General features: G+C 38.4%; 1 protein-coding gene across 1 annotated transcript in view; it reads left to right on the forward strand.

Moving 5' to 3' along the window:
* The window catches only part of GADL1 (glutamate decarboxylase like 1), a gene marked incomplete at both ends in the record, with an annotated part of 183,101 nt that overhangs the window by 38,806 nt on the left and 118,938 nt on the right, over positions 1–25,357 (forward strand). The window contains 2 exons of the mRNA XM_082637717.1: positions 5,680–5,744; positions 6,238–6,319. Coding sequence (XP_082493843.1) covers positions 5,680–5,744; positions 6,238–6,319 — 147 coding nt within the window. The remainder of the gene's footprint in view (positions 1–5,679; positions 5,745–6,237; positions 6,320–25,357) is intronic.

The following is a 25,357-nucleotide window of genomic DNA, read 5'->3' on the forward strand; positions in this document are numbered from 1 at the left end:
TTGATGCACATTTTATCTTAGTTTTCCCAATTTCCTCTTCTGTCCTGAATCATTTCTTTGGTCCCTTGGATCTACTGTCACTGAGGCAACACGGTGTGGGGGACACATTCCCTACTGTGCAGTCAAGAGGCTGGTTTTGGATTCGAATCTGCCTCCTCTTCCTTGTGACCCCAGCTGTTTGGATTTTGGTTTCATCTGTAAAGAGGGAAATGACTGACGTGGTCAATAAAGGATCTTCTAGCTCTAACATTCTGTGCTTCCAATCAGCTGTAAAATGCAAAAGGCTGCATGACTTCATTGCATGCCATAATTAAAACAGGTTTTATCTGGATCTATCTAACTATTGGAGAGGGATTGGGATAACTTATATTCTTCATAATTTTCTAACTTAAAGGGTTGGCCTTTTTTTTTTTCTAATTAGTTTTGTAGGTCCTGGGGTTGTTCATAATAATTGTTGTCCTAAATTAAAAGTAACTCTTAAAATTCTACTTATTTAGGGTTAAAAAGTTGAACTCAGGGCTTCCCTGGTGGCGCAGTGGTTGAGAGTCTGCCTGCCGATGCCGGGGACGCGGGTTCGTGCCCTGGTCCGGGAAGATCTCACATGCCACGGAGCGGCTGGGCCTGTGAGCCATGGCCGCTGAGCCTGCGTGTCCGGAGCCTGTGCTCTGCAACGGGAGAGGCCACAACAGTGAGAGGCCCGCATACCGCAAAATAAATAAATAAATAAAAAGTTGAATTCAGCCAGTTATGAATGCTTATTGAGCATTTTGGTTTTCTTTGTGTGTGTATGAAAACAGTAGTTAATTAGTTTGATTCAACCCAGTAGAAAGAACTGTTGAATCTGCAGTTGAGAGGAACTTTCCTCCAGTAAGTGAGTGGTTAGTGTCACTTACTGGAGGAAAGGACAATATTTTTGACTTACTGAACATTAGGTAACTGAGCATTTATTTGGGGGATATGCCTGCATATAATTTTATAGTTTGTATGATTTTATGCTTTCAAGGTAAAGTTTCTATGATATAATATCGAAAGAATTTTTCAGCAACTCAAAGCTTTCATTAAATGTACGCTAATATTTGGTAAAAGCAGAAGTAGTAATATAAAGCTCACTAGAGTTATAGGCTTGATTCGTAAGCCAATGGCAATACATCAGTTAGATTATTTGTGACTTCTTTAAATGGGATTATAGTATCTGTATCTGTTCACATGTCAACTTATATCATATTGATTTTTATAGACTTAGAAGCATAATAATACAGTATGTCCTGAAAGATAATATGAAGTGAATACTTTTGTGACTGTGGAAATAGGGGCAAAATCAAATATATGAGCAGTTATACTTAAAAATTCTACTCTCATAAAAGAAACATCAAATATAGATTATATGGTTTATGTAAAACAGAGTAACTACAGCAGTTTCCAAATTGGGAATGATATTAAGAGATTTATGGGGCTTAGAAAGAATTGTGATTTATAAGATGTGAATGAAAACCTCTCTAGATTTTCTAAAAATCAAAGGTTGAAGTTTTGAAGAAAACACTTTTATAAGGGAATATTTAAGCCACGCAAATTGTTCTATTTGCATCTAATAAGCTTCAAGTTGAATGTCTGTAGTATTAGATTAAATTTGACAACTGTTTATATGACTTATTAAAGAAATTAGCTCTAACATTGAGACAGTACTCACTCATCCTCTAATATTGCAGACATCATTCTGTTGATAAAATTTTATGCAGGAGCATATAAATTCTCTTGAAGAAACTTCATATACCAAGGGTAGTTTATTAATTTTACAGATAAAAAATTAGTAAAATTACAGTGATTACTTTGGCCTGTTTGAATTTTTTTGGCTGCATTGGGTCTTCATTGCTGCACACCAGTTTTCTCTAGTTGCGGTGGGCGGGGGCTACTCTTCCTTGTGGTGCGCGGACTTCTCATTGCGGTGGCTTCTCTTGTCACGGAGCACAGGCTCTAGGCGCATGGGCTTCAATAGTTGTGGCACGCAGGCTCAGTAGTTGTGGCTCATGGGCTCTAGAGCACAGGCTCAGTAGTTGTGGCACACAGGCTTAGTTGCTCCACGGCATGTGGGATCTTCCCGGACGAGGGTTCGAACCCATCTCCCCTACATTGGCAGGTGGATTCTTAACCACTGCACCACCAGGGAAGTCCTGAAATTTTCTAAAGGGTATTTTAAAGATCCTTTAAAATATTAAAAACTGGCATTTAATGATTTCTTTTTTAAAATGTAATTAGAATTGCTTGGTCTTCTGAGTTTTCCATAAAACCAGGTTGCCCAGCATATATACCATATCTTATTATTTCTAAGATACACATATTTTGTTTACATTTTTAATATACCTAATTGGTATGTTGATGTCATTTTTTTTCTTTCTTAGCAATCCACAAAAAAATGGTACTCTTACCTCTGATAGTGTCTGAAATTTGGTTAATTACAATGTATTTTTAAACAACAGAATAAGAAAAACTTCAGTTGTGTTAGAATATTTTGCCTCCAGGATTATTCTGTATCTGCGAGAGTCAGTGTTATCCCAGCTTCTGCCTGAGACCAGGATTTCAGGGCTGGTCCAGCTCTTCTCTGAAGCAGAGGCTGCGGCCACTGCAAAACCTCACCCTCCCAGCAACACTTCCTATGGTGTCTCACCCACACTCCATCCCAAGTCCCGGGGGAGGTGACAAACACTGTATTTAAAATCATGGGCTTTAGGGGCTGCCATCTCTACATTCCACACTGCCTCCACTTCCCTTTCAAGATTGGCTCTACAATTAAATTATTAACTAATTACTTGAAGAGAAAAATGTAGTAAAATGGTACTCATGGTGTCTGGCTCATAGCTCAATAATGACATCCGTTGGTTCAATGTTGTTGCAAGCTCTGGAGTGAGGGGGTTATGGAGTGAAGCCAATACAAGTAGGGCACTGGCATCAGGCACGTCGTTTTTCCCCTTTCAGCTCTTTTGAGGAACACATTTGTGGATGAGCTGCTACTAACTCTGCCTACCACCCTGAAAACCAGTGAACTAATGCCTTGAAAGAGCTCATGTGATTTTAAAACTTCAATCCAGCTCACTAAGATTGGCAGAATATTGTCTACTTTCTGAGGAGGAAGAAGAGGCAGAGGCCAGTGCAGGAGGTGCCGGGGAGGGCAGGTGTGTGAGTGGGCAGGTGGAAAGGGTGAGAGTGAATGGGCGCGGCTGAGCTTTACTGATTAATCCTTCCCCTAGTTGCCACTGGTAGGTTCTCAATGCGATTGGGGATTAAAAAGATTGAGAAAAGCAGGCAACTTAGAGTTTAGGGATATAAGAGAAGTAAAAGAACCTAATATGTAAGTCATCTTCATGTTCCTGAGGGTCAAGTTCTCAAACCCCAGGTCTGGGGAGCCTCAGTTAGCAGGTTCAGATCACGTTTTCCCAGAGGCTGAGGGCAGCTGCCAACATAGCTCAGCTTTGGTCACACATGGTCCATCATGAACTCTGGTGGGACACAGAGGGCAGCAGCAAGGGGACTTGACTGACAATCCTGATCATCAGTCCTTTATCTGGGCATCTTTGGAACTTGCCTGCATACCACCTTCGGCCCACAAACCTTTGGGAACCCTATGGGGTCACTGGAGAGTCTAGTCCCTGGAAACAGGGCTGGAACTAAGGTGAGGCAAGTGAGGTTCCTAGGGTTCATTGGGCAGGTAAGTATTATGAGCAAAGGAGAGGAGAGCTGAGAATAAGGAGAGGAAAGGAAATCCCATTGTCAGTAAGTCTGGAGGGGAGGGAGGAAGAATCAATGTGAAAAAGAAGAAAGTCAGTTTGGTATTTGAAAATTTAAGGAGGCATTCACTCCCAGGGCCATGCAAGAGTCCAACTCTGCGAGTGAGCTTAAGGGTGCACCCTGGGTGACTCGCTCGCTTGCCCCTGGGCCCAGCCCTGAATGAGAGAGCTGTTCTTAAGGCCACTCTTTATTTCCACCATTGGGCTCAGCTTTCTAATACTCTGAGGATCGTGGAGACCTCTCACTTACTTCCTCCTTCACATCCATGGTGCACACAAATCTTGCCATTTCTTTCTGCATGATATTGGGCTCTTCCTTACCTTTTTTTTGGAGTTATTACTTCAGTGTTTTATTTACTGTTGTATTTCTAGCACTTATATCAGTGTCAGTTTATTTAGATATGTAATAAATATTTCTTGAATTAAATTATTATACTCACTATAGTCATGTTAGAATGCTCAAGGTCAAAGCTTGGGGCATAAAGTTTTTAGAAAGATCTTTTTTTTAAATTGCAATATAGTTGATTTACAATGTTGTGTTAGTTTCAGGTGTACAGCAAAGTGATTCAGTTATACATACATATTATATATATATATATATTCTTTTCAGATTCTTTTCCATTATAACTTATTACAAAATATTGAATATAGTTTCCTGTGCTATACAGTAGGTCCTTGTCGCTTACCTGTTTTATATATAGTAGTGTGTATCTGCTAATCTCAACATCCTAATTTATCCTTCCCCTCCTTTCCCCTTTGGTAACCATAAGTTTGTCTTCTATATCTGTGAGTCTACTTCTGTTTTGTTATGTAAGTTCATTTGTATCATTTTTTTTTCCGATTCCACATATTAAGTGGTATCATATGATATTTGTCTTTCTCTGTCTGACTTACTTCACTTAGTATGATCATCTCTAGGTCCATCCATCTTGCTGCAAATGACATTATTTCATTCTTTTTTATGGCTGAGTAATATTCCATTGTATTGTGTTGGCCAAAAAGTTCGAACTTTTTGGCCAACCCAATATATATGAACCACATCTTCTTTATCCATTCATCTGTCGATGGATATTTAGGTTTCTTCCATGTCTTGGCTATTGTAAATAGCGCTGCAATGAACGTTGGGGTACATGTTCATTGGGGTTGCCTTTTAAAATTCTGCTAGGCAACTCCCCTCCTACCTCAATTCTCCATGCTGAGTTCTACCATCGGTCCAATTGGTCACCTTTCCTAAGATATGATATTAGTGTAAAAAAAGAATGGGCTTTTGTCTCTCAGACCTGATTTTTATTACCTGTGAGACCTTGGAAAATTTATAACCTCCAAACCTTAGTTTTTCTCTTAAAAAAATGACATGATGATAATTCTGTTCTCAGTGCAACGTGCAGTTTAAATAACCATGGAGAGCTTGCAACATCTCCCATGCTGGTCCCCTCATATTCTCTCACAACAAGTCTGCTCGATTTCAGGTACCAAACTGACTTTCTTATTTCTCACATTGATTCTTCCTCCCCATCCTCCAGACTTATTGACTCTGGGATTTCCTTTCAGGAACCCATGTCTCATGTGTATGGTAGAATGTCAACACTGAAGGGCTATTGTCTATTTTAGATTCTAAGATTTGAGAGGATATGGACTGTGTCTCTTTTACACTTCTCTTTGTCCACAGGCAACTCAATGAATACTATACCAATTTCCTTATAGTGTGGGAATTTAACTCCTGAGCGTCAGTGGGGGACCATCTATTGTGATGAGGTTCTGATCGCCTGAGTAGAGCCAGTGGTCAAAATTTCCTAGAGTCCACATTGGTTAACATCGACTTAAAGCATCCAATGACAACTGGCTGGTAAACAAGTACCATTGAAATAACATCATTTTGGTTATATAAATATCTCAACAGGCTTCCTGGGGTGGCTCAGCCTTGATGTCAAGGAAGCACCGCAAGCTTCTGCACGGCATCCACAGGTAAATGTAGTTTCCACAGTCACAGTGCCTTTTATTTAGGCAAGGGACTCTCTTTGGCCTTTGCCCAATTAAGTGACATTTTGAAAACAGGCAAAAAACTAAGGAATTGTTTTGGTTTAACAAAATCCCAAACTCGGGCTTCCCTGGTGGCGTAGTGGTTGAGAGTCCGCCTGCCGATGCAGGGGACACGGGTTCGTGCCCCGATCCGGGAAGATCCCACATGCCACGGAGCAGCTGGGCCCGTGAGCCATGGCCACTGAGGCTGCATGTCCGGAGCCTGTGCTCCACAACGGGAGAGGCCACAATAGTGAGAGGCCCGCATACTGCAAAAAAAAAAAAAAAAAATCCCAAACTCCTTAAACTGCTCACACAAGGAATCCTTTGGAGCACTAACTTGGACGTAAATACTGAATGTACCAGCATTCTTCCTACCAGTAGAAACTAATTGAGTCTCCCCTCCCTACCCTGTTTTTTTCTTTGTTTAACATAACAGGGCTGATTCTGTGGCATGGAATCCACACAAGATGCTGATGGCTGGGATTCAGTGCTGTGCTTTCCTTGTAAAAGACAAATCTGTGAGTTTTCCTCTTATGGCCTTCATCAGGCATGGAGGGGGGTAGATTACCATATTTGCAGAGGACCCATTTTTGCTTGTATTTTATACCCTGGGCCAGAGGTAGATATGGTCTTTGGTAAATGTTGATGGAATCAAAAGGCAAGTTGAATAGACCCAGGTAAAAGAAACAAGTGCTTCTGCTCAGGTAATGTTGTGTATTTGATTTAGGTATTATATAATCTCATTACTTACAGCAAAATGGTCTCTCTCGCCCTCATTTGAATTATATTTTTAAACTCAGTTTTAAACATTGCCAGGATATTTTTTCCCCTTGATTAAGTCCGGGATTTAAGTTATCTTGAAACTTCTCCTCCCTGAGAAAGGAGAGCAGATGTTTGTCATACATTAAATTGAATTCTTAATATGCTTAGCTGGAACTTAACAGCCCCTTTATATGGGAAGATGTTGGTTCAGGGCTGATCATCAAACCCTGATTTATTAGGGGATTGCCTCTTTCAAGTGGTTGGTACTTAGCTTCTGTTGGAACACTGGGGAGAGCCAGAAACTAGTCTGGATTGCTGTGAGGCAAGCAGGCTGAAGTTCATCTTGGTTAGAGGTAGAAACTCTATGCTTTCTCTGGGTTAAATAAGGATCCTTGTGGGACGTGGCCCAGGCTGGGAAGTGCCACTTCATTCTTAGAAATGCCTCCTCAAGATCTGTGTGCAGCATGTGGGTGATCTTTCTCAGCCATCTGTTTACATTTTTTTCTTAGGGGACTCCCTTTGCCAATGCTAAAGTCATTTTCTCTTTTTAAGGAATTTTATTTCAAATGACAACCATATTTAAAACCTGAAATCTAGTCTCGTATGTGTGGATGGTTACAACTTTCTTTTAAAAAATTTTGTGATATTTACATGTTGGTGCCCTTTGTGTTTTGAGATGACCAAACAGGATGTCCATCAAAACTATGAACAGATTCTGCATCTGTAGATAGAGAGACTCTTGGGAATATGAATCTATTCCTTCATGTTTTATTAGGTTGGCTACTATGGACTGCATTCAATGCCATTTAACTTTTATTCATTTAAGTTTTTCAATAGTAGAGTGACTGCATGTTATAACTGAAAGGTGGTTAAAGATTACTATATCATTTATGAACTAAAGAAGATATTCAACTTGCCTACAGTTACATATATAGGACATGAAAGAGTTAGGAGTAAACCCAGGTTTTCCTGTGGTCTAGATATAAGAACAAAAACATGCCAAGCATCCTTTATGTGCCAGGCATTTTACATCTGCTTTCTCCCTAATCGGATAATCTGAATGACATCTTTATCTGTTAGTGTGATGCTCTCAGGAGTGGAAAATTTAGACCCCAAATTTTATGACTATTCTTTTAAATAACTTCGTAGCTTTTATAAATTTTTCTCGTTGAATGATATTTGGAGTGATTTAGCTAAGAATTGATTTACATTCATGTCCTTGAGGCAATTTAAAATTTTCTGGATCATCTAACGCTATATAACGGTGGTTAAAATAATTTTTTTGAAGAATTCATTCCTGGATCTCAATGCAAACTATAGCACCCATGTCTACTCACATGGCAGGAGTTAACAGATTAGGAAAATTGCATTCATGGTGCAAAGAATGGAGCACTTTCAAAAGTTGCCTTTTTTTGATGAAAGACTGTTTTCAAATTACCTGGAATGCAGAACTGAACCATGAGATATGAGATATGACCATCGGCTTAAGTTCTGTGTCGGCAGTTTTCTGTCCCTTTTGTACCTATTTTCTGCCTCTGTTGTTTTCTTTCATACTTTCATTCATTCTACCACTGCCAACTGACTCCTACATAGGCTGGGCGCAGTACTGATGCTGGGCTTAGAAACAGACACGTTCCCCATAGTCAAAGAGCTTATAATCTCACAGAGGAGACAGTGAACAAAGTGTGCATATTGAATTGTTTGATTACTATTTTGGTAAGTGCTCTGAAGACCGTGTTGTACACTGTTGATTATATATTCATCAGGCGTCCTGACTTACTTCCTTCTCTCTCCTGATGCTCATCTAACGAGCCCCTACTTGCAGCTAAGAGTCACCATATGACACAGATATGGCCACTATGATGAGGGAGAAATGTGAAACAAAGGTTTTAGTTTCTGGTAGAGGTGCTATACCCAAGAGGAGAGCTTTCTGCTCCCTTTTCTACCATGAATGCAGAAACATTGTTGTGTCAGACCATGATATAGGGAGCTCTGACAGCCACTTTGTAGCCATAAGGCAATAACCCTAAATTAAAAAGTGAATATGCACAGAATGACAGTTTTGAAATATTGCACTTAGTTTGGAATTGCCCACTTCCAGACTTTTTGTGATATGTATGGTAAGTGTCTTTATTGCTAAAACTACTTCTACTGGGTAATCTGTTACTTGAAGCCAAATGCACTCTTATCTGAGACAGAGAACAGTGTGTTACTCAGACTACAAAGCAGGGACACCTGAGAAGTTCCAGGTGGAAGGAGAAGCATGTGCAAAGTCTTTAAGAAAGGAAGGTCCTTTTTTAAATTTTAGGAACTGAAAGAGGTTCATTGTTGCTGAAGTACAGAGAGTAATGCTAAGACCAGCATGAGATGAGACTAAAAGATTAGGCAGTGGATGGATCATGCAGGGTCTTAGAAACCATTTTAATGATTCGATGTTCAGAACAATGGAAGAATTTTAAAAGCAAGGAATAATCAGAAAAGATTTTCATTTAAGACAATGAATTGAAAGGGGGCAAAAATGGGTACAAGGTGAGAAAAGACTTGCAGTATCCAAACAAGATAATGGTAGGGTATGGAAAAAGTGTGATAAAATTCAAGATATATTTTAGCTATCAACTAGACCAGGCTGAATTCCCAGTTATATATGGAACATGAGGAGGAAGCAGGCATCATGGTTGACTCCCTGAGTAGTGATACAGCAACTGAGTGAATGGTTCTGTGTAGGGAGATGGAGATTGCTGAAGGAAGAGAAGATTCCACAGGGAAATATCTTGATTTAGCATGGGCTATGTTACATTTGAGACTCCTGTGTGGTATGCAAGTGAAGGTGTCATGTAGGCACTTGACATATGGATCCAAAGCTAGGAAAAGGGTTCTGGGCTGGAAAAATATATTAGGGGATTGTTGAATGCAGATGATGCTTGAGGTCATGAAGTGGAATGGCTTGCCTTGGGAGGAACTTTGTAGTGAGAAGAGGATGGAGATCTTAGGCCTGAAAAACTCAGAGTCTGAGTTTAGAAGAGGAGGAACCAGCAGTGAGAGAGAAAGCTGAGTTGGAATGGCTAGGGAGACAGTAGAAGGACCAGGAAAGGGTGATGCTAATGAAATAGAGAGAAACATATTAGGAGGAGTGTGACTCTGTCTTAGTGTCAAAGCTTGAGTATCACTTCCTTAAGGAGGAGTTTCCTGACTCACCCAAGTAACTGTCATCTCTCCGTTATTCCTTCTCAGAGCCCGTTCCCTTCCTCTAAAGTGCTCATCACAATTTGTAATTATGATTTCTCATGTATTAATGTTCCCTCCCTTAGAATGTAAGCTGTATATAGATAGGGACCATGTCATTATACTCACCACTGTATCCCGTGTATCTAGCAAGTACTCACTGAACGAGGAAAAAATAAAAATCCACTGAAAAAAATGAATGATTCAGTAAATTTAAAATCCTCAGAAATATCTGCTTTCATATCAGCAATAACTAGGAGTTTCCACTTTCTCCCCTACCCCAAATTATTCCTTCTGAGAGCTCTGAGGTAACAATGATTAAAATGATAGTTGATGAGCTTTATTGCCTTAGTCCTAACACAAGGCTTGAGTGTGCCTCCAGCAGGCAATTGATGAATAGTGATTTTAATTTGGACTTACTTCTCCAGTTAATGGAAGTGGGTAACTCTAGTTAAAAGAAAGCAAATTACTTAGTGAACATACTTCTGTTAAGGGAAGAACCAATTCCCTAATTGTACCTTCAAAGCCCCAGCCCCAATGCTGTTTTTCCTGATTGACTAGCTGGTGGTGTTTGTTCACATTTTTAATTTCCTGTATCCATAAAGAAGACTGCTTCTGAAACAAAGAGCTGTTGCTCTCCAAGTCATACTATCACTAACACTCTGCATGATAGGGATAAAAAGAAAATCAGGGATTTAGAAAAAATCTGTGATTATAAATAAGTTGACTTCAGATGTAAATGCTGGGTCTACATGGTTGCTTTGGATCAAAGACAATTTTGATGCTTTGATCTAAAATAAAAGGCAATACGTCTAAGAATCAGATGCATAGATGGAGAAAAATCTTCAGTATTGGCTTTTTGACTTTTAGTGTTTATTGGAAGAACTATTTAGTTAAAAAAAAAATCTAACAGGGCTTCCCTGGTGGCGCAAGTGGTTGAGAGTCCGCCTGCCGATGCAGGGGACACGGGTTCGTGCCCCAGTCTGGGAGGATCCCACATGCCGCGGAGCGGCTGCGCCCGTGAGCCATGGCCGCTGAGCCTGCGCGTCCGGAGCCTGTGCGCCGCAACGGGAGAGGCCACAACAGTGAGAAGCCCGCGTACCGCCAAAAAAAAAAAAAAAAAAAAAAAAAAATCTAACAGATATATGAGAACATGAAAAATGCTAATCAGATAACTTTTTGAGAATAAATATTTCCTCTCTATTTCTACATATCATCATCATCCAATATTAACTCACAAGGACTTCCTGTTTAATCTAGCAGCTATAGATAATTAAAGGGACATTTTTTTCTTAGAAAAACTATGTAGATACTAAGGATTTTTTTTATTATGTCCATTTTTACATGTTTATTTCAGAAGTAATTCACCTACATCATAGACCAGAATCAGAAAATTCAGATAGGGAGAAAGATGAAGAAAAAAGATGCCCTTTACAAATATCTGAAGATGCATATTTTCTTAGGCATATTTATATATTTCAGTGTACACATATGTATTTATCTAACATAAAAACATATTTTGATTTTAGCATGCTTTTTCTGTTTCACAAAATTGTCAACATTGCTCCATGTCAATATGCATTGTATACATTTTCCATAGCTGCATGGTGTTCTATCATTTTGATATTTGATGTTTGATAATTAACTAGACTACCACTGACCAACTAGATTGTTTTGATTTTGGGCTAATATAGATGTGGCTGCCACCTTTGAGGCTAAATCTTTGGGCATATCCTTTATTTTTCCCTTAGAATAAATTCTTAGAAGTCAAAGAGCCATGATCATCTTTCATGATGCTTTTTTATACTTGTTTCCTAATTTTCCTTCTAAAAAATTGCTTGCCTTCTCACTAGCAGAGTATGAGTGTGTGTGTGTGTGTGTGTGTGTGTGTTAGCTTTTGACATAGCAAAGGGTTTTTAGCTTTGTTGATTTGACAGGCAAGACATTTGTACACCCATACTTACAGACACATAACCATTTTCCTTCTCATTTTATCCAGTGATGTACTGTATCTCCTCTTACTCAGGGGTCTTCTTTAGCTGGAGGTATTGACATGCAATTCTGGGCTGCCTAGGTTTCAAATGTGAGGCTTTGGAGATAGACTTGCAATTCTTTCCCTTTCATCTTCAGTCTAGAGGAGGCTCAGGATGGTCCCAGTTTTTCTTTAGAAGAAGTAGCAGGGAGAAGAGGAGCAGGGAGTTCATTCCGTATACACCCAACGAAGGTATACTGCGGGCCTGGCACTGCTATGCATGGAGAGAAAATGGAAGAGGAGACTCATACCACCTCCCAGTGCAGTTCCCCAAGAGAAGGCGGGAATGTTTCACTGGGGTACCACACCTGAGAAATGTGTTCTCTCTCAGACCCACTTAAATTTCTATCCTGAATGGTCATTGATATTGCAAAGGACAACTATTATATGCCATTTAAAAATGTGCAAGAAAATAAAAAAGGGAGAGAACATGGCTTATCAGAGAAACTAGGACAAACTGTGTCTGCTTTGGTGAGGATTTCTTTTTCAGCTCTCATTTTTCTTCATGGAGTTCCTATGGAAGTGCCGTTAGATGGTTTGAAAATACGGAACAATCTGATCATGAAAAACTTCTTTTCTGTCATTCCAGAGAACACTCACACTTCCCCTACACACGTACATTATACATTTCTTTGGAATGACAGCCTCCTAGCTAATGGAACAGAAAAGGGGGAAGGTCAGTGTTTAAAACTGATTAGAAAAAAAGAAGCATTTGACTTGAAGGAGAGACATCAGTCTCCTGGGCTTGAGGCTGCCAAAATTATTCTCCAGATCTTGGAGACTCTTGCCTGAGCTCAGAAAATTCTTCAGCTTTTCAGCAAGGTTGATCATGACACTGGCAGAGCTCAACAAATTCGTGGTTGGTAAATAGCCCATTTTCTTTTTAATTGCTGTGTTTTTAAAAATTATAATGAAAAAAGTTAATTTTTTCATGAGGCTTTTGGAAATTTTTGCATATATATATATGCACAAATTTCTAAAAGCCTCATGAAAAAATTAACTTTTTTCATTATATATATGAAATGTATATATATACTGGATGTATATATATACTGGATATATATATATATATATATACATCACATTAAAAAAACTTCACATGGTTTAGTGTCTGCTTTCCTTCCCCATGAGGTAAAGAGAGATAATAATTAATGTTAGAATTGCTTGTGTTCAAAACCCATCATATCTTTCTCCACTGAACAAACCAATAAGTTTGGTTTTAGTATTTACTGGGTTCATATTGCAATTGTCATTAACTTTAACAAGGGGATTTGTACTTTGTTTTAGAACTATGCATCATATAGCCTAGTAACTTTGTTTTAGAACCTTGCATTATATAGCCTAGTATATTAATTCCTTGGTGAACTGCAGCTCTGAGGGATGTGTTATTGCATGATCATGATTGTACTATCTGATTCCAGTCAATAGTTGCCATCATGTCATAAATGGGCACAAGTCCCAGCCGAGAACCTATCCCTTGGTTCTTGGAATCATCTATATGGTAGACTGTGAGTTACTGGAGAGCAGAAGGGGTCTATTCATTGCTGTACTCCCACTAACTTAGTACAAAGCCTGACACTCAATTCATGCTCAATAAAAAGGTTTCCTGGAGTGAACTTATTTACTTTGTATCTTTTTCCAGTACTATCAAATGGTAATATTTTAAATTTGTTACCTGCAGTATATCCTTTATCATCACAACCTGATCTCTTTCAAGTCTCAGAGCATCCCTTCTTGCTAGTACATAGAGGTTTTTTTTTTTTGAGGGGGTATAGAAATTGCTTGTCTTATCCGTATGGTTTGAGATGCCCATTATCTCCTTACATCCCATTTCATGTTGGTGATTAGAAAAAGTCTACCCTAAACTGTGCCAACATTTGGCCTTTTATCTACATGCCTCAGAGACCAATAATAAATCAGTGACTCATGCTTTCCTTTTTGCAGAAACCATATTGTCTTTCCCCTAGAAAGTTATTTTTGTTTCAGTGTCTAATGATGCTGTGCTTTATTGGATACTGGACAAGCGGAAGAGCAGCTTGCTTTCCCAGGGCTCCCGAGTCCTCTCTTGACCCCTTCTAATGAACAGAATGACATTCACAATCTGCCAGGGTAACGGTGGTGGCTGTTTGTAATGCTAGATCAAGCATCTTGGCCAAAAAGTTTTCCAATTTCATCCTTGAGTTCCTTCAAACCTTTGGGTGGCTGCCACCTGGTCCTACTGATTGAGCTACATTTATTTCATCAGTTTGACTTGAATGAGTTGGGGTGCTGCCCATGGTTGCCTTTAATATCATCTGCCTGTCTATTTCTGAAGAACCCGAAGAATGTGGGAATTTCTCTGATATCCTTCCAGGTAAAGAATTTGTTCTTCATAACAGCCATCCCATGTCTATGGGACTGCAACATTCGCTTCTCTGCCATTCATCACAGAAAACTTCAGATTTGCTAAGAAATGACCAAGAGGAAAGAAATAGGAAATTCTACCTTTGTGTCCTTTTGTCATCTCTGATTCCACAAAAACTACCAGTTGAAAAATATCCCAGAAAGAGGATTCTACTTACAGATTGAATTTTCTCTATCTTACCTTGTAACAAAACTGATTAGGGTCCCATAATATAGGAAGATTACATAAGTTAAAATCTAAAAAAAACAAGAAACATAAGGATTAGGGCATAAAAGAAAACCTGGAAAGAAGTTAATGGAAAAATGCATGCCATAAGTAGCAAGCTACACCTGCCTCAGTGGGTAGGCTAAAATTTGATTTTAGCATTTTTTTAAATATTCTAAGCATCTGCCTTTTGCCTTTATTTTATTTTTTACTATTAACTCACTACACCAAGGCTTTCTCTTCTATTTCTACTCTCTGGTGTGATGCCTGAGGCCCTTTTGACTTCTTGGCATAAATCATTCCATTTGTTTTCCTTTGCACATTTCTAGCTGTCACATTTGTTGTTTTCCAAGGAAGATATCTAAAAACATATCTGACACTCCTAATTAGGCTTCCTAGCTTTGTTGTTTCAAGGCCAAATAATTTCAGGGAGTCCATTTTTTTTGGGGGGGTTTCTCTATGGCAATTCGAAATGCAGATACAAATGCATGTGAATAAGAGAAGTATTTTAATTTTATAGATAACTCAGAGGTGGTAAATATAGATTTATCTTATATAGATTTTTAGCTGTTGTACTTAAACACTAATTTGTACAGAAATTGTTACTGGCATATAATAAAGGAATTAATTGTGGACTGAGTAGAAAAACAGAAACTCTGTAAAATAATTGCCATATTTTATATATTGAAGTTACATACAACTCGTGCATGCAAGCACACGTGTATTTACTCAGCAAACATACTTGCCTTTAGGTCACTATGATGCTGATGGAAAATCATACTTTAAGAAGTTTTGTTAATTGCAAAAGGAATTAGAATCTTCTCTGGTAGTTCCTTCTAAGGGCTATTTGGGAGTTTAGATGATATTGATATTTTTTCAATTAATTATTATGAAATATAAGGAAAATATAAAATATGCATGAAATGCATTTATTTAATTTATTTTTATAAAAAGAATAATCAGGTGATTCCCACACAGATTAAAACAAAGAACAGAAACCCAGAAATCCCCTATGTGCTCCTTCCTGTTACTGACTTTTTAACTTTTCTCTTTAGCTTTGCTTTGTAGTTATGCATTCTCAAATAATTAGTTTACTTTTGCCTTTTTGAAATTTATGTAAATGGAATCATGCAGTATGTATTTTTTGGTTTGGCTTTGTTGCTGTTGTTACTCAAACTTACCTTATGTCTGTAAGATTCATTCATGAGTTGCACAATCACAGGGTTATTCATTTTCTGCTTTATACTATTCCATATGAGCAAATCACCATTTGATTATCCATTTTGCTGTTGAGGAACATTTGAGTTATTCTAATTCGGGGCTTTTACAAAATTTTGCTACGAACATTTTTGTCTACATGTCTTCATTGCTTGCTGTGTCCCAGAGGTGCCATCTGGTATAATTTTCCTTTTTCTTGACGATCATATTTAGGAATTTCTTAATGAATCAAAAGGTGGCATACTCTATTAGACTTTGCTTCTTTGAAAATGTCTTTATTTCATTTTTTTCTGGAGATAGAATTATGTGAGGAATTTTCCTTTAGAACTTTAATGATTTTTTTTGTTGTTGTTGTCTTTTGGCATTGTGTATTAGAAAGTTAACTACTTAACTGTCATTCCTTTGGTGGCAAAATAACTTCTTTCTCTGGCTTCCTTTAAGATTTTAAGCTTTCTTTAATTTTCTGCCATTTATCTATAATGTTATTAATATATATTTTGTTTGGTTTTTCTTAGACTCCATTGTGCTTCTTGAATCTGAAGATTGACATGTTTCATAAGTTTTAAAAATTCTCCATTTAATTATCGACCTTGTCTCCTTTCTTTTCTGGCACTCCAATTAAATGTGTAATCAACCTTCTTACTGTTTCTTCTCTTACTCTAATTTGTAAGTTTCATAACTTTGTCTTTCCTTGTCTCCTTGAGGATAATTTTTAGGGCCTATTTGAAATTCACTGATTCTCTCTTCAGCTATGTCTAATCTGCTATTAACACTAGCCCTTGGGTTCTTACTTTATTATTGTCTTTCTGGTTTCGTAGCATCAAATTGAATCTTTTTTACATATAGAAGGTCTCTAGGTTCTTGTTGACATTTTTAAGATCAGCTTTTATCTCCATGAACAGTCTGCCTCTGCTAACTCTAGTTTCTGGATTCCCACAAGTGCTATGCCTATTGTTTCTTAAGTCTGTGAGTCCTGGCTGTCATATTGTCTAGAGAGGTACATTACAATCCTTGATGGTTTACTGAATATTTTATTTAAAAATTTACCTTCAGGAATAATTTGAAACTAGAAGTGAAGCTCTCTTTCTTTACAGAGGATTTTATTTTCATTCTCTGGGCATCTTGGGGGGTGGGGATTAGCAGTCCAGGACCAACGCTTAAAGATTCTCTGGATCTTCAGAGTATAATCTTGACCTCTCTTTCCAGTGGAGACCTTTGGGTCCTAAACAAGAGAAAGGATTGCTTTAGTGCTCTTGTTACATTGACCACCTTTGAACTCTGTTTCCTGCTGGTGATACTCCAGGTCCCCACACGTGGAGGCCACACTCCCCCTTCCCTCACCTCTCCCCACTCTAGCTCTTGCTGCAGCTGCCCTTCTAAGTCTGAACAGGCCTCTGGGGTGGAAGCATCTCTGGCTCACCTCTGAGCTCCATTCCTCTCCTGTACCTCCCAGAAGTTTACTTCTGCCTTGTGTAGGTCTGCTACACTTTTTATTAGATGCAGTTTTTATGTTTTTTTCCAGGCTTTCTTGTTATTTTCAGTAGGAGCATTTCAAGTTCATCTAGTCTTTTATTACCAGAATTGATATATGTCAGACTTTGGCCTTTTAATAATCAACTGCTGTTCAGTGCTGCCAGTGGGGATGAGCATTCATTAATTTACTCACCCTTTCATTCCACCTGCAAATGTGTGTAGCCTCTTATGTGTTACTTGAGTAAGACATGCTCCTTATCATAAGTGAACTCAGGGGATAGTAAGAAACAAATTTTAAGCAAATAATTAAAATATAATACCTGTATTTATGTAACAGAGTAAAAAGCAGGTGTTTTGGAAATGTAGATCAAGTGAAAGAACAACGCTGCTGAAGAAGCTGGTCTAGAAAACTTAATTGAAACAGAGGTGACCTTTAACATATCAGTTATTGGTATTTTCTTGCCATTTTTAAAGCAATATAGGATCAAAATAGCAGTGTCAGGCATAATGAGGAATATAAAAATTACTCGTACCCACCAGTCAAAGTTAAATCATTTAAAATTTTCTTGATAGATGAATATTAATACGTTACTGTATCTGTGTTGGTATAGATTCGTGTATTTTGCTTCTATAACTAGCATCTCCTTTCTTTACCCATTCCTACCCCCTCTCATTATCTAAAAAACAGAGGCACTGGGCTTATAAAATCTTCATTTAAAACTATTCACTTGTTTAACTATGACCACCATTATCTTACCAGATTTCATATTAGTTCTGAGGGGTTTCAAGTTATTCTCTTGCATTTTATAAATATATAATAATATTAGTATATAAGTGTAATTTTGTTTGCTGTCTAATATTCTAATATATTTTGTTTGCTTCATATCAGTTGCAATTATAATGCACTGATAAAATTTCCAAAAATATGTTCAGTAATAATAGTAAATAGAAAGCATTTTTATCTTCTTTGTGATTTTATTAAAGTTGCCTTAAGATATACATTCTGTATAAATCCTCTTGAGAAATGATCTAGGAATGAGTATTGAATTTTACCATATCCCTTTTTAATATCTGATAAGGTAGTTCTATCATTTTACTCCTGAACAAAGTTAGATGTGTGTTCATTGATTTTCTACATTTCTGATTAACCTCATTTAGTTGCAGTAGATTGCTTTAATGTATTAATGGATTTGTATCCTTAGATTTTGGCCTCTATATACATACAATTAATCTACTCTGTGTGTGTGTATGCATGCGAGTATGTGTGCATGTTATCTTGGTTGGATTGTATTTTGACTGTCAGCTTTCAACTGTCTTATTTGTTTTAGAATAATTATGAGAGCATAGAGATTGTCAGCTTTTAGAAATGGTGAGAAAAGTCAATCATAAAACTCTTGTTCAGAAATTTGGAGGGAGATAATTATTTTCCCATTTTTATTCAACTGTTAAGAATTTCATGCTCTGCTTGATCAATTTCAAGAACATTTTCTCAAATATTTAATACATTTTATTGAGATTTTCAAGTATATTAGTAGAATCTATATCATTTCATCATTTTCATCTAATTTTTACCTTATATCCTTGCCTGAAGTCTTAATTTTTTAAATATTTTTTCTTAGTTTGCTTACCTTATCTTCTCTCCATAAGAATCACTTCTTGCATTTATTTTTTCAAGTCACATCTTTATTGTTTATTTAATTGCTATTCATTTACTCCTGCTTCTTTATGTTTTTGTTCTGTAAAAATGTTATTTTACATTTGAGGGCAATTTTGGCTCAGCTCCTTAAATTTTGTTTTGGAGTATTCTCATTTAAATTATTTCCCAATTAATCTATAATCACAGTGTTGATTTACTCTTCGAGCCAACGGTGATTTATAAAAGTAATTTTAACTTCCCAAGTGCTTAAGATATGTTATGAAATTCTGGTTTGTTTTACTGTAGTCAGATAATCAAAATGAAAGCAGAGATCAAGAGTGATGAATTTTTATCTTTTAAACTCAAAAATTGAAAGGACATCTTATCATCCAGAATCCACTTTTAGTTTGCATTTTCTTTCCCAAGCAGATAAACAGTCCTCAAGTTTGGGGCGGGGGGGGAGAAGAGTGTTTGAAGAAGAACCAAGTATTAAATATGAATAAGCAAACCCAGGGGGTTCAAGAAAAACCAGAACTTCCCTGTAAATAGAATATGTGGGTTCTTTCCTTTCTTGGCCCAAGTTCTAGGTGAGGCTCAGAGATTTGGGAAGGCTCCCTTCTCCCCCACCTCTCATGTCAATCTGGAAAGCAGAAATTAAATAGAGATGGGAAGTGGGTATATCCAAGGCATGAGAGTGCCTGAGAATACACCCATTTCTCCTGTAGGCTTCACAGTGGCTGGTCGGAAGAGCAACCGAAAGTAACTGAAAATGAACCGGGGGCACAAGGGAGACTGGAAGTAGGGTCAAGAAGCAAGGAGCATGACTCGTGATCTGACAACCGCAGCCCAAGGCAGGTTTTTAGACGTAAGAAGGAAAGAGCATCTGGAAAGAGCTAGAGATGGTCAGGTGGTCAGTAAAAGGACAGTGGTGACCACACTGCAGAAACAGATGTCCTCTCCTTAGCTTCAGTCGGCAGATTTAGCAATTGAAAACATAAGATGCACAGTGAAATTTGAATTTCAGTTAAATGACATGTAATATTTTAGTATAAGTATATCCTAAATATTGCATGGCATAACACTTTTACTAAAAATTTTGGGTTTTAGGAATTTATATGAAATTTGTATATAATTCAAATTTAATAGGTGGTTTTGTATTTTATCTGATAACCCTCCTTAGCGGGATTTGTGAATGTCCCAACGACGTTAAACAAAAGGTAAGAGGAAGAAAACTCTCAGAGGAAAAACCTCGATTGCCCATGTTTTATGTCTGCATGGTCTGAGAAATCACTCAGTTTGAGCTTTGAGTTTTTCTGGAAGTGACCCAATTAAATAGTTTGCATTGGAAATAAACATAGCTCAAAATCAGAAATGTTTTCACTGAAAGAAAAGTGAAGTGTCATTTTTGCATATCCAAAGTGATATCATTTTGAAATTCATGACAATTTTATTTGTTTTTAAGTTCATGTGACAGATAAAAGTTGGCACTTCACAGTATGATGTTTACATCTTTACCCAAAAGACGTACACAAGCTAAATTAGGATCTTGCAGTGTTCATTCCAAATCCCTTGTCTTCTCCACCTCTGGTCCAGTAAGCTGGGACCAGGGGGATGAGGCAGGGGAACAGTGTGATGTGACCATCTCTGTGGGAGAGAAGGGAAGTAAGGGGTCCCTGGGAACCAGGCAGAGAGCCTAAATTGTTTACTATAAATGTCTTCCATCTCTTGCTGTGACAACTTACTAATGGATTGCTGAGTTTTAAACCTGGTCCAGAAACTGCAATGGAACAAGGTAGATGGATTGCATCTTGCCTGTTTCTAGCTCACAGCAGTTGTCAGAAAGAAGTTCACAGCTTCTTTTTTATAAGGCTACTCTCTCCCCAGTACGTTTCATTATGCCCTTGTCACAGAGTAGCACATGTCACTATTATATGTCCTTTGGATCTTATCTTGGCATATTTATTCCTCTGTTTTATTACCAGTTTTAGACAGTACCATAGTGCGGATTAAACCCTCGACACCCAGTCACAGAAATACCAATGCATTCATTTAGAGTATTGTCAGCGTCTTTGTGCCATTTCAATATCCAACTTGCCAGAGATGTAGTGAAATTCAATGAAATACATAGCTTTTTTCAGAACTACTGAGAACCAGGAATTTATATATAATAAGAAAAAGATTGTTTTCTACCAGTGAGGTAGCAACAGCAAGTGTTAGAAGGTTAGTCACTTTAACAGATTTTATTTTCCCATTATGAGAGTTATAGGATGCCTTTCACTTAAAGGGTTCAGTTGAAATCCAAGAGGAAAACCTCCAGGGGAGTGAAGTTCTTTATATGTCTCTTTAATTTAAAAAGATTGTGCTTTGGGATTGACTCACTCTTGATGGGTGGGGAGGTGAACTTCACGGAGCCAGCAATCTTCAGTGTACTGTAGAGTCTGATATTGGCTGTAGAGTTTAACAATGAAGTGATGGGAACCCGTAGGGGTTAACTTTCCCTACATGGGGATGTCCCCCAAAGCCGCCATTGCTTTAGGCATCCTTGAGACAGGGCATCACTTACATTCAGGGCATTTATCATAATTATTTAGGACCAAAAATGCCATTCATTGGTGCCAGGCTACATGAAATCGTAGAGAAGATATGCTGTCCCTCATCACTATACCAATTTCATGGATTTGGGGAGGCCGGGAGAAGAAAGATAGCTGGTTCATTTGCAGTTCCTGTGCCTCTGGGCACTGGACCTGTCAGCGCACAGGGCCTTCCTCGAGGTTCTGAGCAGAGGTCTGCTCGAGGGCTTGAGGATACGGGGTAAGAGTCGGGGTGAAGCCTTCACCCCAGTTACTGCCTGATTTCTGACCTGTTCTAAACAGTCCGAAATGGAGAACGTGTGATCTGGTCATTTAAGGATCCCATATGGCTACTTTCATGCTATACTCTCAGAGTTGAATAGCCGTGACAGTGATCCCATGTCTTATAAAGCTGAAAATATTTACTCTCTGGCTGTTTACAGAACTCGTTTACAGAACTCGCCCATCCCTGATTTAGAACCTCCAGAGGAGAGGACTTTGTCTTCCCCATGCTCTGGGACCACAGTTTGACTAGGAAATTCTGGGATTAAATACGATTTCTCAGTGCATACCTCCCTCCACCTAGGGCCCTTGATGCCCAGCAAGACTTGTGTTCAAATTCTGCCTCTGCTTCTGCCCTGTGTGACTTTGACAAGTCGCATAATTTCTCTGAAATTCCATTATTTTATGTGTAAAATGGAGACACTTCCCATTTTGAAGAAGTGCTATGACCTTGAGTGAGAGAATGTCCAAAAGTGCACAGTTTGCTGCCAGCCATGTGATGGGCACCCTGTGCATGCTATTTCTTGTTTCCTTGTTCTCTCCAGATTGAGGGCACATGTGAATGCACAGATTCTTCTGTGTGGACAAATGTCCATGTGTATGGTGGGAAAATTCTTTGTCGTTTTAGCACATTTCTGTATTTTATCACGAGTCTTTGGGAAAAGAATGCTTTTGTTCACTACATCCTAGGTTCTATTCAGAGGTTTTTACCAAGTGCTTCCTAGTTCATTTCAAACTATTATTTAAGCCAGTTTTCTGTGGGATTGCCCATGGTTATGGTAATATCAACAATTTCCAACAACCCTTTCATGGGATTTTTACAAAAATCAGGGAACAGTGTTTCAGAAATGGCCCTCCGGGGTAGCATTTCCCTGTGCAAAATCAATCTCTTACCTGTGCTCCAGGCCTCAGAGACCAGACCTCTCAAGGATGCTAAAACTCCCAGAAATGTAGGCCAACAGCCTTGCTGCTGAATGTGCCCCTGTGAACAGCATTGCAATAAGCTGGAGACATAGATAGATTTTGTTAAATATTGTGCTCCTGCTGTAGAATCGCTCTCATAGCCCCCGTCCAAAGCAGCACACTTGCTTGGTGTCCGTTTTGTCCAATTTGAAAGACCTCATTTCCATCTACGTCTGTCCACCTATTTTGGAGAGAGGCAACTAAGCCATCTAGACTGAAGAAATATGTCTTGAGTTAATAAAGGTTTTCTTCCAGACATTCACTTAAACGTTGTGCCATGAGTATCCATCCCTGGGAGGTGGGATGCAACACAATGTCATTATCCTCAAAGTACAGATGAATGATGAGTGAGGCGATGATGCAGCATGATGTAGTTGACAGTTCACAGTCAAGACTCAGCGCTCAGAAGCAGCAAGTGACACCTGGATGCTTTTGCTGTGCCTGTGGGACCGGGTGTGCTGAGACCTTGGCAAATATCTGTCCCCTTTCATTCTCCTTCTGGCGTGCCTTTTGTGCACAGATGTCACTCCCCATTTCATCGTGTTTCCACATCACCTTTTCTGCCGGAATGGACCCCGTGTCCTCCCTTCCTCCCCGTCGTCCCCACCTCCTTCATCCTCCTACCTTCCCTGCTGTCTTGCCTCCCCTTCCTCCTTTTCTCTTCTCATCCCACCATATTGTATTTTTGTAAGTTGCCTTAACTCCCTTTTGCAACAAGAAGGGTGACAATAGATATGTATCAGGTAGAATTGTAGAAACTCAGAGTTGGGAGTATTGCAAGATCTCAGTTGAGTGAGCGAGGTTTACTCGTATCCATGTTGATATGATTAAGCTTCCAAAAACAAGTGAATCTTTGTCCCCCATCACAAACACCTAGCAAATCGAAAAGTGTAATAGATTAAGGTTGTGGGGTTGTTTTTTTTTCACATCACATCCACACCAAATCTTTGGACATACGTTTCATAGCTCGGAGCATTTTTCCCCCTGATGAAGACTCCAGCATTATTCATATCGAACCTGTATGCTCTTTATTTAGTTGCATGGACTAAAGTCATTCTTCACTTGTATTCACGCACAAATAAAACTTTGATGATTGGCACTCACAGCACAAAAAGAAGGCAGATAATCACCCTGGTTTATATGCTCTGGTGAAAACTCAACACTTGAGAGTTTTCTAGATTCAATGTGAATGTAATGCTGACCAAAACTTCTAGATCAGGATTTTTCAACATAAGGTCAAGACCCATCAGAGCAGTGCTTTGCAGTCATGGCTGCACAATGGGGTCACCTGGGAAGCTTTTTAAATAAATAGCATTGCCCTTACCCCACATCAAAGATTCTGATTTTTTGATCTGGAGCAAGGACCCTGCATTGCTGTTTTTCAAAAAACTCTTCAGATAACTCTAATATTAACTTGGGTTAAGAACCACCATACTAACTGTTCTTGAGTTATATAGTCAACTGTGAGTCACATCAGGGTTTTATTTTCCCTTTTAATGAACAGTGAGAATAAAATGGGATAGAAAATATCAGTATGCATTTCATGTAGAAATGATGGATACTCTATCAAGAAACTTTTGTTTCAGTTTCATGTATTTTAGAGTGGATGCTGTCACTACTGAAAAATAATTTCTTACTGTGGGTTGTAGTCAAAGACTGAAAAACACTGTTTTAGATAATCTTTAACAGAGATGGTATGTTGATAGTTGCCTGGGGAAGATCAGAAAATCTCCATCTGTCCTAAGAGAGAAGCCTGATAGAACTATTTTTAAATGCGTGTAGGGCACGCAGAGGTATTGCCAAGTGTTCTCTGTGCTATCAAATGTTTCTTTCCTATTTATAGAAGCCCTTACACATTCTTTGAGACACTGAGCCTGACTTTACCCTCTTCTGTAGGTACCATCACTGCTTAAAAGTATTAAGTTACATTTCTTAAAAATGTCTTTTAGTTCAGCCTCCTCATTTCCGAATCCGCTCATTCTAACCCGTAGTTTGGGCGAATTTAAGGAAGATTTACATTTCAGAAGAAAATATGGGAGTGGTGTGTGCTAATGCCTCTAATGCCTCTAATTTAGTGAAAGATGACCTTCCTTCTTGCTTCTTCTTGCTCTGTAATGTAACTGACTGTGTTTCCGTTCCCATTTCCACATTAAAGTTCTTAAGAATAGTGACGTTCTCATTTACCACTACAGCCCCAGTGCCTAGCACAGCTTTTGGCATATATTCAGTCTCTCAAAATGTTTCCTCAATAAATAAATAAAGACAACATCAGAAGCTATAATCATTTTTAAAATTCACTTTTGTACTCTAGATTGCAACCAAGCCTTCCTGCTGTTCACAGTCTAAATTTAGTTTTGCACATTCGATCAACAAGTATGAGCCTAGATGTGTTGTACCTCCATGGGGTTATATATCTAAGCTCCTGCCATCATAGTGCTTGTTATAAAAGTCCTCAATACCTAATTTTGGAATGACTTAATTAGTACAAACATGATTAATATACCCACTTCCTAAGGCATCTAGGCAATTTCTTGCATGTAAATAATGGTGATAGGGGACAGGTTATGTGAAAAACCATATGGGAAGCGTTTTTAGGAGATTTTGTTAAGCTGAAAAACATGATTGCAAGAAGTGGGGACTGGGAGTAGTCACTGACTCCTTGTAAAGAGCCTGCAGATCTGGTCTGGCCTGTGGAAATCAAAGATGGCTTAGCTAATTTTGACAATGAAAATGCATAACCTCATAATCCAGGATGTATTTTTGGTGATAAATTAAGTATCACCAGTCACA

This window comes from Mesoplodon mirus (genome assembly GCF_964341445.2).
Source record: "Mesoplodon mirus genome assembly, chromosome: 12".
Taxonomy (NCBI): domain Eukaryota; kingdom Metazoa; phylum Chordata; class Mammalia; order Artiodactyla; family Ziphiidae; genus Mesoplodon; species Mesoplodon mirus.